This window comes from Sycon ciliatum, chromosome 13 (assembly GCF_964019385.1).
Source record: "Sycon ciliatum chromosome 13, ocSycCili1.1, whole genome shotgun sequence".
Classification (NCBI taxonomy): Eukaryota; Metazoa; Porifera; class Calcarea; order Leucosolenida; family Sycettidae; genus Sycon; species Sycon ciliatum.
The window spans coordinates 15,277,942-15,290,853 of NC_088655.1; the positions used below are offsets into that span (position 1 = coordinate 15,277,942).

The window sequence follows — 12,912 nt, forward strand, 5'->3', positions numbered from 1 at the left end:
TGCTTGAGAGTTTCTCTCTCAGGTTTTGATTCAAGTCAGCGAAGTCACTTGGACAGGAAACAACAAATGGACGTCATTTGTATTTAGCATTTTGAGACTCTGGAGAAGGCTTTTCGAAAACAGGACTGGCTATGGCCTCTAACGAAGAAGAGGAGTATTGGGAACGCCAGCACAAGAAAAGCAACCGCCCAGCAGGTGCGTGGAAGTGTGTCGTTTCAGATGTATTCGATGTGCCTTAGCATGTTGAGAAAATGGACGATTTGTTTCTATGACTTTGTGCTGTGGCTATGTGTGTGTAATGTGTAGACACTGCTTTCAAACAGCAGCGGTTGACTGCATGGAAGCCTGTCTTCACGATTCGTAGCACCATTCCCATTTTCATGGGTATTGGCGCTTTGTTTCTGATCGTTGGAGGCGTCCTGTACGGATCTGTGGTCTCGGTAAGCCCATGTACACTGGCCATACCCGAAAGTCCCCATCCCTTTACAGGACGTAAAAAATCTCTGGCTAGCACACACCACACGTGGGCAAACCCGTTTCCTGACCCAAGTCAAATACATGTACTGTATCTCCTAAATCAGGTGCAGAACACGATCAACTTGAAACAGGAATCTGGGGAATGACCTGGGGAATAATGCATTGTCTTTAGTATGCTAGAGGCACAGGGGGATCTGCACTCGCAGGATTACACATGTAATATCACAAGCATTGATTCTCGGGGGCCTGAACTCCTACAACAAAAACTAAAAGCGTGTCCGTAAAACATTTACTCTGGGGGTGGTAGGTCCGAGCCCCATATTGGGTGCCAAACGCTGCAGGTGGTCTCTCACTGCAGGTGGTCTCTCACTGTAGGTGTAGGACTAACCTGACATACTTATTTAAAATAAAAATACCATACCATACGCATACCCAACATGGGTATACGTGCACCTCCAGTTACAGTACATGTACTCAAATTGCCTATAAGAACATGACAACTGACCTTAAGTTATATCACTGGATATGTGACAGAATATGTGCTGCTGCCCCTGTTGCTTCTGCTGCTGCTGCTGCTGTGATTCTGTCCTCAGACTAAAGAGATTGAAGTGGACTATACGACGTGTGAGAGTGTTGAGTACCAGGGGACGACGTGCGACTCCATAGTTCGAGGCCACAACGCAAGCATACCAAGACGGACGGCGTGTACCTGTCGTCTCAACTTCACTCTGGAGAAGAATTTTGGCGGAACGGTCTTTTTCTACTACAAACTGACCAACTTCTACCAGAACCACCGGCGGTATGTGCGTTCCCGTAACGACGGACAACTGCGCGGTGATCTGGCAAGCAATGGAGACTGTAGTCCGCTTGCATCTCGTACTTTGAATATCACGAATGCCGAAAACGCATCGGTTCTCGAGAGCAGGACCATTGCGCCGTGCGGCCTCATTGCCAACAGCTTGTTCAATGGTGAGTTGCTAGGTGATTATGGCGCGTGTGTGTGTGTTTGTGTGTGTGTGTGTGTGTGTATGTCAGCAATTCAAGTTTCACTGCCAAGTTTGCCACAACCGACGGTTCCGGAGGCGAAGATCTGGATCGCCACTTGGAGCATTGCCTTCCTCCCCCTAACCTCTCTGACAGTACCTCCCATCTGGGAGCGGCGTGGCCAATTCTGGCAGCTGTCAATAGGGCTTGAAAGTGCTACGTCACAGCATAGCAACAATTTCAAAAATTCAAAAACTGGATCCACTTGGATCCAGTTTTTGTATGGATCCAAGCACATTTCAAGCGGTCTTACCCACAGCATGGTGATGTAGCCAGTGAAACTGACTGATTTGGCTACTGGGGGCGGGGTTACAACTGGTGGCGAAATAAAAGTCACACCTGCATGCGACTTGAGTGGGTTGCTATGCACCCACATACTTAGGCAATAGCAAAGTCACACCTTAGTGGATCCAAAAATAGAAATCTGATGTCAACTTACTACTCCCTGGCCGTTTTGACGTCATCACTTTCAAGCCCTATAGTAGTAGTAGTAGTAGTAGTAGTGTGTATGTGCGTGTGTGCGCTTGTCCGTGTGTGTGTGTGCGTGCGTGCGTGTGTGTGTGTGTGCGTGTGTGTGTGTCCCATATGGTGCAGTGGTATGTGCAGTCGATTTCCAATCGAGAGGTTGCGGGTTCAATTCCCGACGATTATGGTCAAACACGTCTTTCTTCTCTTTCTCGGACTCTTCCTGACTTTTCTTTCATTCTCCTGGGTGGTTACCAACAGCCAGTGTATGCCGGAGTATGTGGTGTGATGTGTGTGTAGAAAAAATGGAAAAATGAAAAATAGGGATTCACTGGCCAGAAAAAGTCACTTCAAACAGCTGTGTGGTGGATACCAGGCTAAAAATAGTGGCGGTCAATTCATCAGCCTTGCAAGCTGTTGAATGGTGTAATCCCAGCACAAGTTGCTATGTCTAACATAGCTGTTTGCTATCATCGCTTCCGCGATGGGCATGTCTGAGGTCTGAGGTGTGTGTGCCTTTTTGCGTGTGTGTGTGTGTGTGTCTGTTTGTCTCCTTTTCTGTGGACGGGTGTGCTTCAAAGTACTCTTTAATGCTCTTTGTGTTGTTCATTGTATATTTAGTACAGTCAGACCTCGTTTATCCGGATCCCTCGCCATCCGGAAGAAAATAGTTGGTTACAAATGTACAGCATATGCCATGCTTACATACAGTATGTGTGTTCGATTATCCGGTTCCCTCGCCTATCCGGATATTTTTGTGGAAAACGGATGTGTGCGGTTATGCGAGGTCTGACTGTATGTGGTACACAGTGCTTTAGCTTCGGGAATAAAGTAGACTTTGAAATTTATGCTGTGGTTTTTTGATTAGCAGCACCAAGTTATACTGTGAATCTCTGCGTTCAGTTCTTCTTTGTTCACCTACAAAATGTTTGCCGGTGGTTGTAAACATGTGTGACGGTTGGTTGTGGGTTTTTCTTTGCTTCTTGTTTTTCCCCCGCGTTTCTTCCATGGTGTGCAGACACACTAACACTGCGTGTTGCATCAACACAGGCTGTTGTCAACGTAACCGGCCGTGGCATTGCCTGGAAGTCGGACCACACCACCAAGTTTCAAAATCCGACCGGCGACCTCGCCGCGGCGTTCGGTCGCTACGCCAACCCACCCAACTGGCCCCGGAGTGCCGCTGAGCTGGACCCTAGCGACCCCGAGAATAACGGCTTTCTCAATGAGGACTTTATTGTGTGGATGAGAACAGCTGCCTTGCCCACGTTTCGCAAGCTCTACCGGAAAATCCCTCAAGGACTGAATGCTGGGCAGTATATGCTCGAAGTAAACTACCGTATCCTTTCACTGTGCGTGTTGGTTTTTTGGTCCAGCCATGGTCCAGGCAAGGGATGCACTCTCTTACCTGTACTGTTGGCGAAAATGCTCTCCCTTTCTCTCTCTCTCTCTCTCTCTCTCTCTCTCTCTCTCTCTCTCTCTATCTCTATCTCTCTCTCTCTCTCTCTCTCTCTCACACACACACACACACACACTCTCTCTCTCTCTCACTCACTCACTCACTCTCTTGTCCAGAGTCAACTGTACTTGCTCTATTATCACAATATGCATGGCACTGTCTTCCTTAACTCAGTGCTTTACCAGGATTCCCAACACATGGCTTTGATGGTAAGAAGATCATGGTCTTGTCCACGATATCATGGTTAGGCGGTCGTAACACATTCCTTGGCATTGCCTACCTGACGGTGGGTACTCTCAGTGTGGCGGTGTCAGTGGCCTTTCTTGTTCTCAACGGTCTCAGCTCTGGAAAGTAAGTTGACAGCTAACACTAAACAGTCCTGCATGCCTGTGTGTGTGCGTGTGTGCGTGTGTGTGTGTGTGTGTGTGTGTGTGTGTGTGTGTGTGTGTGTGTGTCCCATATGGTGCAGTGGTATGTGCAGTCGATTTCCAATTGAGAGGTTGCGGGTTCAATTCCCGACGATTATGGTCGCACATGTCTTTCTTCTCTTTCTCGGACTCTTCCTGACTTTTCTTTCATTCTCCTGGGTGGTTACCAACAGCCAGTGTATGCCGGAGTATGTGGTGTGGTGTGTGTGTGTAGAAAAAAAGGAAGAATGAAAAATAGGGATTCACTGGCCAGAGGAAAAGTCACTTCAAACAGCTGTGTGGTGGATACCAGGCTAAAAATAGTGGCGGTCAATTCATCAGCCTTGCAAGCTGTTGCATGGTGTAATCCCAGCACAAGTTGCTATCTCTAACATAGCTGTTCGCTATCATCGCTTCCGCGATGAGCATGTCTGAGGTGTGTGCGTGTGTGTGCGTGTGCGTGTGTGTGTGTGTGTGTGTGTGTGTGTGTGTGTATGACAGACTGAGACAGAAACAGAATGCTCTAGTCTAGTGTTGTATATTGGTGATAGGGCTGCTACGGGTAGGGGTGTGATCAGGTGACGGGTTCGTGTAGTTTAACACGGGTACCCTATACGGTATTGAGTGCATTACAGACCCTCAATTGTACAATTGTACTGTCACGCACTTCAAAGTACAGTTCTGTTCAGTACTATTCATTCCACAGAACTGCAGCATGACGAAGTATGAGAACAAGCCTGCCTATGTCGCCTCAGCGACGTACAAATCGTAAACCAAGGAGTGGTGTGTCCCACAGCCAGAGAGACACGAGACGAACAGCTCCTCCATAGCCTCAGTAGCCAGCGCCAGCGTCTGCATTCTCCATTGGGAGTCGATGAAATGACCAGTAACGCCGATGTAGCCCTCGGTCACTACAGATGTCCACAGATCAGTCGTCAGCGCTATCTCTTGACACTGGTCACTGCTGATCAGGTCGACAGCCTGGCCTTCAGCTCATTGTATTTGGCCTCAGTTCTCGCCATCAGTGATGCCCTGCACAGCATTGAGAACTTTGACGCCAGGACATAGTGGACTAAATTCTGGAAGCCAGAATGTTGAACGGTGGCAATGGGGAGCATGTTCTCCACAACCATCTCCACCAGCAGCTGAATGATCTTTTCGCTGGATTGCACGCCGAGAAAATATCTCAGTGCAGTCCCGGCTGATTGACCGGAAGCAGACATCTTGAGGGGAGGCGTCGCGTCATCCTCATCACCATCCTCACTGCGGCCCCGCTTGGTTTTGGTCGGTTCTGAAATGGAGCGCTTGGCCCCGCTTGGTTTCGGTCGGTTCTGAAATAGTGTGCTTGGCCCCGCTTGGTTTTGGTCGGTTCTGAAATAGTGTGCTTGGCCTTCAGGTGACGCTTCATAGCAGACGTACTTCCAGCCTTGTAAGCAAGCTCCTCATGGTAATGCTTGCGCTCCGTCGTCCACTTTTGCGAAGTGGTTCCAAACAGAACTCGACATTGCTCAGTGTGCTACTAGTGACTTGAAACAACCGCTTCCTTATCATCCGACAACTCACCAAAAGTAAAACACACAATGCTGCCAATCGCTTGTTGACGGCGTTTTCTATGATTGCTCCGCCATTCCCGCTCGAGCTCCGGTGCAGTTGCATCCTCCGCCAACATAGCCATAGTCGTTGATGAAATTAGAGGGGTTCCGCACAATGTATCTACGTTGCTAAAAACGTGGTTGATCTACTGAAAGTCTTACGTACACTGCATGCGCATCCGTGTTTCGCACTACGGAGTTTTCGAACCACCTAGCTGCCCTTGGCAACTCCGAATGTGGCGGTGTACGTCCTAGGCAGAGAGTCATAAATGTGTACCCCAATCCACTTAGTTATGGAGCACCTCCGCTACAGTCCATTTCAAAACTATAGACGCGTACCTAGGCAAAAACCGTTATGCCAGCATCTATACCACATAAAATCTGTGATCACTTTGTGCATATTTTTTTCCAAATTGGGCGTCTGTTATCCAATCATTTAGAAACTATAATGAGAGTAACTGTGGAGCGGTCCTGAGCCATATTCCGAAAACCATTCTCAAAAAGTTCCAGCCAAATTTGAAATATTTCAAAAACCCTACGCGTCTATAGTTTTGAAATGGACTGTAGTAGTGCCCCACTTATGTACTCTACGTAGATAACTTTCCGTAATTGGAGTGCAAACTCACGAAATCACAGGTTTCCCCCGCCCACTAACGCAAAGTTCCTCAACTTCATGTAGCACGGAACCTCTCTATTAAGTTCTTTAAAAAAAATTTGCAAACAGAGTGCATAGTCCCGGAAAATAGCTGTTAAGGCTGCCTTGAGAACATCATGTGCTGAACGGTCAGTTGAAGAATGATAACTGTTGTGTATTTCTTGCCTGAGTGCAGTTTAGCAGGCACACATTTGACCACTTTCAGGATGTTCCAGTGTTCGTTCAGTAGGCAAAGCCCGGTTTTGCCAGTCAAGCTTCGATATTTTGCAGCAAAATTTTGCTGGCTCATCGTCGATATTTTGCTTTCATTTTACCAGCCCACTCGATATTTTGCTCCCTTTTTGCTCCAAATTTTGTGTCACGTGTGGGAAAACTGACCGAAAGTGGGTCACGTGTTGGCAAAAATGAGAAAACAACGAGTCATGTGTTGGTAGAACTATGCGAAAATGAGCCACGTGCACCGTATACATGTAAGTGTAAAATCTCCCAATTCCCAGCGAACCCACCGATATTTTGCTCCGTTTTGCCAGCTATTTCCCTTTCAAAATTCTTCGATATTTTGCTAGCAGAATTGCTAGCAAAATCGGTCTATGCCTATCATGCAGAGAGGTACTTGAAGTAATTTGCCATGCACCACTCTGTTTGTGTTGTAATGTTTGCTATGGCAGATGGTCACTTCGACAGCGTGACGTCTTATGATGATATTGTGGTGTCGTATCATTGCTCTACCTGTCCCTGGAGCAAGCCACCTGGTGAAGCTGGAGCGCTCGTTTACTGGATTCTGCTCTGTTTTGAGCGGCTGAGCCTGTGCTCACAGTGTCCTGTTCCAGTGATGGCACACTGCGCGAGCGCGAGATGCTACTGTCCATGATAATGTACGAGCGGTGCCCTATTGTGCGCACGGCGGCGGTGGTTGTGTCATGGTCACTGCGTGCTATTCCGGCTTCAAGGCTCTGCTGGCGCCGATCTGTGCTGCAGGACACACCTGACCCCTTTAGCTGGGGTGATAATGGGCGCTTATTTTTTAAAGCCTTGTTGAGTTGTTTTTTTATCTGCCTGCAGCACACCTGTATATATAGCACATACCACTGCTAGAACTAGAAGAGAGGATGCTGACGCCGACTTGACTGTATGATATACGCCGACTGTGTATAGTTGCCACGGGTGTGGTCGCCTCGGCCACTCGCTTGCCATTCGCCGAACAATACTGCAGAGCATGCCGCCGTAAGCTAACGAAAGCGCTCTCACAGCGCAGCTATAGCTATCCGTGCCTGTATTGTAGCCAGAGCTCTATTTGGCCGTCGTGGGCATGCAGAGTTGAATTTTAGTAGAGTATTCACTGTTTTTTCCACACTATGTACCATAATTATTTGTAGGCAGTGCAGGCTCCTGTATTTACCACTGGCCATAATCCGTCACTGCTACATCGGTATGTGCCCTTTCTTGCAACTAGGTATCGTGGGTAATACCAAGAGTACATAACCCCCTTATGTACTCTTGGTAATACACTTTACTGGTCTCCACTTTACGGAAGTACACTCGGACGTCTCTTATCCGGGCACCTTGGGACCGGGCACTGCCCGTATCTCAGATTTGCCCGTATCTCAGAATAACTCATCTACCATGTATCATATCATTTTTTGAAGAAGATTATTTGGAAAGTATTGCACATGTTCAGGATACAAAAGGAACCCATTGGTAAAAATGTGTGGATTACATAGGTTGGCAGAGCAAAATAAGCACTTCCACATACGGAAAAAAGTTCAAAAACCTCAAATTCGAAGCATTTGTGCTATAGGAACTCAAGCTGAAGGTGCCCGGTAGAGAGACGTGCCCGTATCTGAGGCGTCCGGATAAGAGGCGTTTGAGTGTAGTTCGTATTCTCTTCACAGTTGCTGTGTAAACCGAACGCTCTAACCCTCGGCAGTATGGACGAGAGCTGTTTTTTGTCGCTTTTGCGGACTTCTCCCGTGCGGACGGACGCTGTGCTGTTGTGTGTGTGTGTGTTTGTATAAGCATGTGTGTTGGCTTTTTCTGGCCAACTCTGGGGGGGGGGGGGGGGGGGCAGAAGTGACGAACGGCTCGTGTAACCGCATACCATTGCGCACATGCAGTCACGGAGTGCATGCCAAGTACAGTACCGGTATGACAAGTTGCATCAAGAGTATATAATTCCCCAGAGTGTGCAACGCCTGATCCAGCTCTGCATAGGGTCTTGGTCGAGCGTAATCGGATCTTGGCGTATACCGTACACCTCTTAGGGGAACCCGGGGAGTCGCTGGTACTCTCGGATCAAATACAACGGTGCCCTGCCTCGAGACCGGCCTTGCGCTGGTGTGGAGTGTACGCATGACATCAGAAGATCCGACTACGCTCGGCCAAGACCCTATGCCGGGCTGGATCAGGCGTTGCACACTCTGGGTGCAGTGTGGGGGGTATGTACTCTTGGTTGCATGAACGATGTGAGTGCATTCTCTGATAAAGAACTTGGCTTTTTTTTTTAAAGTACTAGTTCTCCTGCAAATAGGTGTTTGCAAGAGTACATAACCCCCCAAGAGTGTGCAACTCCCACATACCCTGCTGTCCCGACAGAATTTCAAGTTGACGTCATTATTTATGACGCAATGCTCCTTGCACCAGTGATTTACAACATGTGTACGGGTGTCAACGCATCGCACGTTTTTCTTTGTAATAATTTGTACAGGATCGATCGGCTTCGGTCTACCACAGGTTCCGGATTCGTCTGATAATCCGTGTACAGTGCGCATTGCATCATCAAAATGACGTCAACTTGAAATTCTGTCGGGACAGCACCCATAGTGGAGTTGCACACTCTGGGGGGTTATGTACTCTTGGTGTTTGTTATATCTGGAGTAGACTGGGCACTGGCTACATTAACCTTTTGAGCCCAGGCCCATTGAAAACCTCCGACACGCAGCACAATTTTCAAATTTTCTCTATGTGAGCAAACTTGATTTCAAACGATTCTTTCATGTATCCTGAGCACAGAACTGTTTTTGTTTTGGAAATACAACAAAGATTACAAAAGTTATGACCGTTTTCAGAAAGGTAGTTTTACTCAAAATTGGTATTTTGAAATGTATGCACGCGCATGTAACTCCAGTTCAAACTTACGGAGCGACTCGCATTTTTTACTGTACTCGTACATCCTAGGAGTCCTCTGTGCAGCGGTACAGCTCGACGCCACGCCACGGAGGAAACGCGGAATCAATGTAGTTCCGTACTGACTCGTGACGTTCTAGAACGTCACGCGTGTCACAGTGGTAGTGGTCATGACATGTCAGAACGTCACGCGTGCTCAAAAGGTTAATTAAATGTTGATGATGCCAGCATCTTCATTTGGTCCGTCATACAGTAGTGCCAAGTGGTAGGTTCTTTTTTCGACCAGACGACGCTTGCGAACACCAGCACGAACAGTTCACCAGCAGTACTCCACAGCAGGAAGCACATGTAGCTACTCCTGACAAGCTTGTTTCGTTCCATAACATAATGGGAACTGATCAGTGCGCTTTCTTCATCGCCTCTTCGTCCATGTACATCGACGTGAGCTTCTTGCCGATGCTCTCGTGGATTTCCAAGTACTTTGCCACGCACCGGTCGAGACAGACCGCCTCTCCCTTGGTGATGTCGCCTTCCCGGTACTTGGGCGGGATGCACTTTGTATGGCAGGCCTGCGTTAGTCTACGTAACACAATGCACGCACGCACACACACACCACACACACACACACACCACACACACACACGCACACACAGACACACACACAGACACACACACGCACGCACACACAGACACGCACACATACCATTGGACCATTGGACGCCCATCGCCAGAGGCGATGATAGCGATGCTACAGCAGAAGCCATAGCAGCTTGTGCTGGGATTGCACCATTCAACAGCTTGCAAGGCTGAAGAATTGACCGCCACTATTCAGCCTGGTCTACACCACACGGCTATGAAGTGGCTTTTTCTGGCACACATACACAGACACAGACACGCACACACACGCACACACACAGACACACACGCACACACAGACACGCACAGACACACAGACACACACACACAGACACGCACACACACACACACACACTTGTACTTGTTGCTCACTGCCAAAACTGGTCACATGGGTCTCCCCGGGAGAGGGGAGAGAGACTCAAAAGGAATCTTGGAAAGATGACTCAATTGGCTATTGAACCGCCCAACGGCCGACACCCCCTGAAATCCCCAAAACTCTGGGTGGACTTGAAAATGATCCCACTTATGGGCTCACCACACCTCAGTAAGTGGGTGAAGACAAGGTGCAGAAAAAAGATTGACGGCATCAGGGTATCCGTCCCGGGATCCTACTGCAGTTACCCCTGCCCCCAGTGAAGGTAATACTTGCTACTAGCGTGGGTGGCTAAATCAGAGTGGATCTGATATAAGCTTCACTAGCACCATTGATTACAAAAGAGTTAATCTAGCCAGAAGCAGTCCATGGTTAACAGGTATTTATACTTCAAATAGAAAGTATATGAACCCTGGAACCAACAAAGGTGGCAGGTACAACATTACACCTTCAAGTCGCCGAGCCCGTTGGCAACAGACCCAACACAATCAGGCATAAGTGTACCCACCAACTGAACTAGCTGGCACGCACACCCACACACACACACCACGTACCACGTATACGCCCGTCGCAAGAGAAGCACGCAAATCTGCAAATGCACTGGATGTGCACCCACAGATTTTCTCTTATAGCAACGATAGCGAGCAAGATCTGAATGAGACAGATCAAGACTTGCGCCAGATAACTGTCTAATCCACACAACTGGCGAAACCATGTGAATCGACCACCAATGTACACCTGGTCTACACCACACGGAGTACATCGGCATAAAACGGCCAAGACAGTTACCTATGCACACCCTACACTTACTGGGGTAACCAGTATAGACAGCACGCTGCTTTGATAGAAGCAGACACTAGATGCACTGGTACCTTGAAGTTAAATTGGAGTTACATTACCAACCAGCCTCGGCTACTGAGTACTGGGAACCCAGAGCCAACAGACATACCAACAACCTCAGCCATAAAAGCTATATAGTAACGACACACTGGATCGTGAAGCCGAAACTAGTCCAACTTCCAAATGCTTTGGCAAGAAGGTAGCCTTCCGACAGGTTGGACACACACGCACACACACACATCGGTGTTACTACGGTCTAGCAGTAGGCGCACAGGAATGATCCACTTTCACCAGGTCTTAGACTCTTACAGTTACAGCGGGCCCTGTATAATCCGGCACCATTCGTGCCACGGAAATTCTGCTGGATTCGGGAAGGTGCTGGTCTGATTAGAAAATCTGATTTACTGCTGCAATGTACATGAAAAGGACATTTTGGTTACTGAAAATTCTGCTGGTTTATAGAGGGTACTGGTTTATAAAGTGCTGGATTAAAGAGGAACGACTGTAGCAGCAGTTTGTCCAACCAAGTCCCTGGCCCAAACACACCACAGCTTGAGTGACTAAAACGACTGTCCCGCTAAACCATTACATCATCATGTTAAATAAAAAATATTCTCACAATCTACCAAATACAGTATGTCATCCCGATAAACCCGCAACGTAGGGTTGAGCGTTGAGATGCCCAGCCTCAATTTTAGCCTATTTTTAAGTTCACAATGAAAGCGACCATCAGAGCACGTACATTGAGATCGTAGCTAGAATCACTTTAGAGAAGCAATCTAATTATTTGAAGCAAGTTGCAGCAAAGCAGCAACAAACTGTGGACGTGTTGGCAGAGGTGTAGAAAATGAAATGATCCACATGCACAACAAATCTTGGACAGTCTAGAATCAAGGCTAAAAAATAAAATAAAAAAACTCACCGACTGTACATATCAGTCATCACCTCCACCTCTAGGTCAGCAACCTGTCGCTGTCTGTTGGCATCCATTGCTAAGAATACTGTAAGGTTCACTTCCAAGAAGGAGATTGCAAGAATACAATTTGTTGTGACCGACGATGAGAGAAGTGTAGCTACAAGAAAATGAGCTGTATCGAAAATGTTTTTTCTTCGGTTTTTCGAATGAGTAGCTAGCTGTTGATCCAGCCATTTTCTCTATGGCAACGCGTGCTACCGCTACGGGATATTCCCGGCCGCCCGGCCGGATCTCGAGCTGAGCCTCGTATCGAGCTAGCTAGCCGCGGTACATTTTGATTTTTGAAAGACTTTCAAAAATCTGTGCTCCTGTCAGATCTGAAGTGAAAGCATGCTGCATTCCACTTCCAGTCCCGCTGTGTTAGGTCCTGGACATGATAATGATACTTGATAGAAGCCTAGGGCCTAGGCGCTAGGCTGCAGACTGTCCTTTACATCTACGTAGCAAGGGATTTCGCTCGTGAACGACCTGCTGCATGCTGTCTAGTCTGCGTCGAAATGCAGATGAGAAACAGACTTCCTCGAAATCGTACTGTTTTTATAATGTGAAAAGTAAGTTGGCGAACTAAAAATATTTATTACGATTGTTGTGTGCATTGTGCAGGGAGTACATGTACTAGCTAGCAAGACTCCAAGAGTACACAACCCCAGCAGGCCCAGGGGGTTGGTTACGTATATACACTGTACTCTTGGTACTAGTCTACTAGTTGTACAATAAGTCTGATCTATTATTGTAACGATCATGTTTTCGACTTCGACAGCATGCATGTTACAAGGCGAGGACCCACATGCACAGTGCTCCTGACCACAGCCAAAATAACCATGACAACCATGATAACCATGACAACCATGATAACCATGACAAC

The 12,912-nt window shown here is 47.6% G+C and overlaps 1 protein-coding gene across 1 annotated transcript; it reads left to right on the top strand.

Annotated features, from left to right (window-relative positions):
* Positions 1–19: 19 nt before the first annotated feature.
* Positions 20–7,763, top strand: LOC135830039 (cell cycle control protein 50A-like). Its single transcript, XM_065342425.1, has 6 exons — positions 20–195; positions 307–440; positions 1,071–1,446; positions 3,005–3,325; positions 3,631–3,796; positions 6,768–7,763. Exons 1-6 carry the CDS (start codon positions 132–134, stop codon positions 6,796–6,798), a joined length of 1,092 nt encoding a protein of 363 aa, XP_065198497.1. The 5' UTR covers positions 20–131; the 3' UTR covers positions 6,799–7,763.
* Positions 7,764–12,912: the final 5,149 nt, after the last annotated feature.

Excerpts from the sequence above, each read along its gene's own strand:
- LOC135830039 (XM_065342425.1), top strand. The coding sequence starts at position 132 with ATGGCCTCTAACGAAGAAGAGGAGTATTGGGAACGCCAGCACAAGAAA. Across the intron at positions 1,447-3,004 it reads TGCCAACAGCTTGTTCAATG|ACACACTAACACTGCGTGTT; the intron begins GTGAGTTGCTAG and ends CATGGTGTGCAG. Across the intron at positions 3,326-3,630 it reads TATGCTCGAAGTAAACTACC|GATTCCCAACACATGGCTTT; the intron begins GTATCCTTTCAC and ends GTGCTTTACCAG.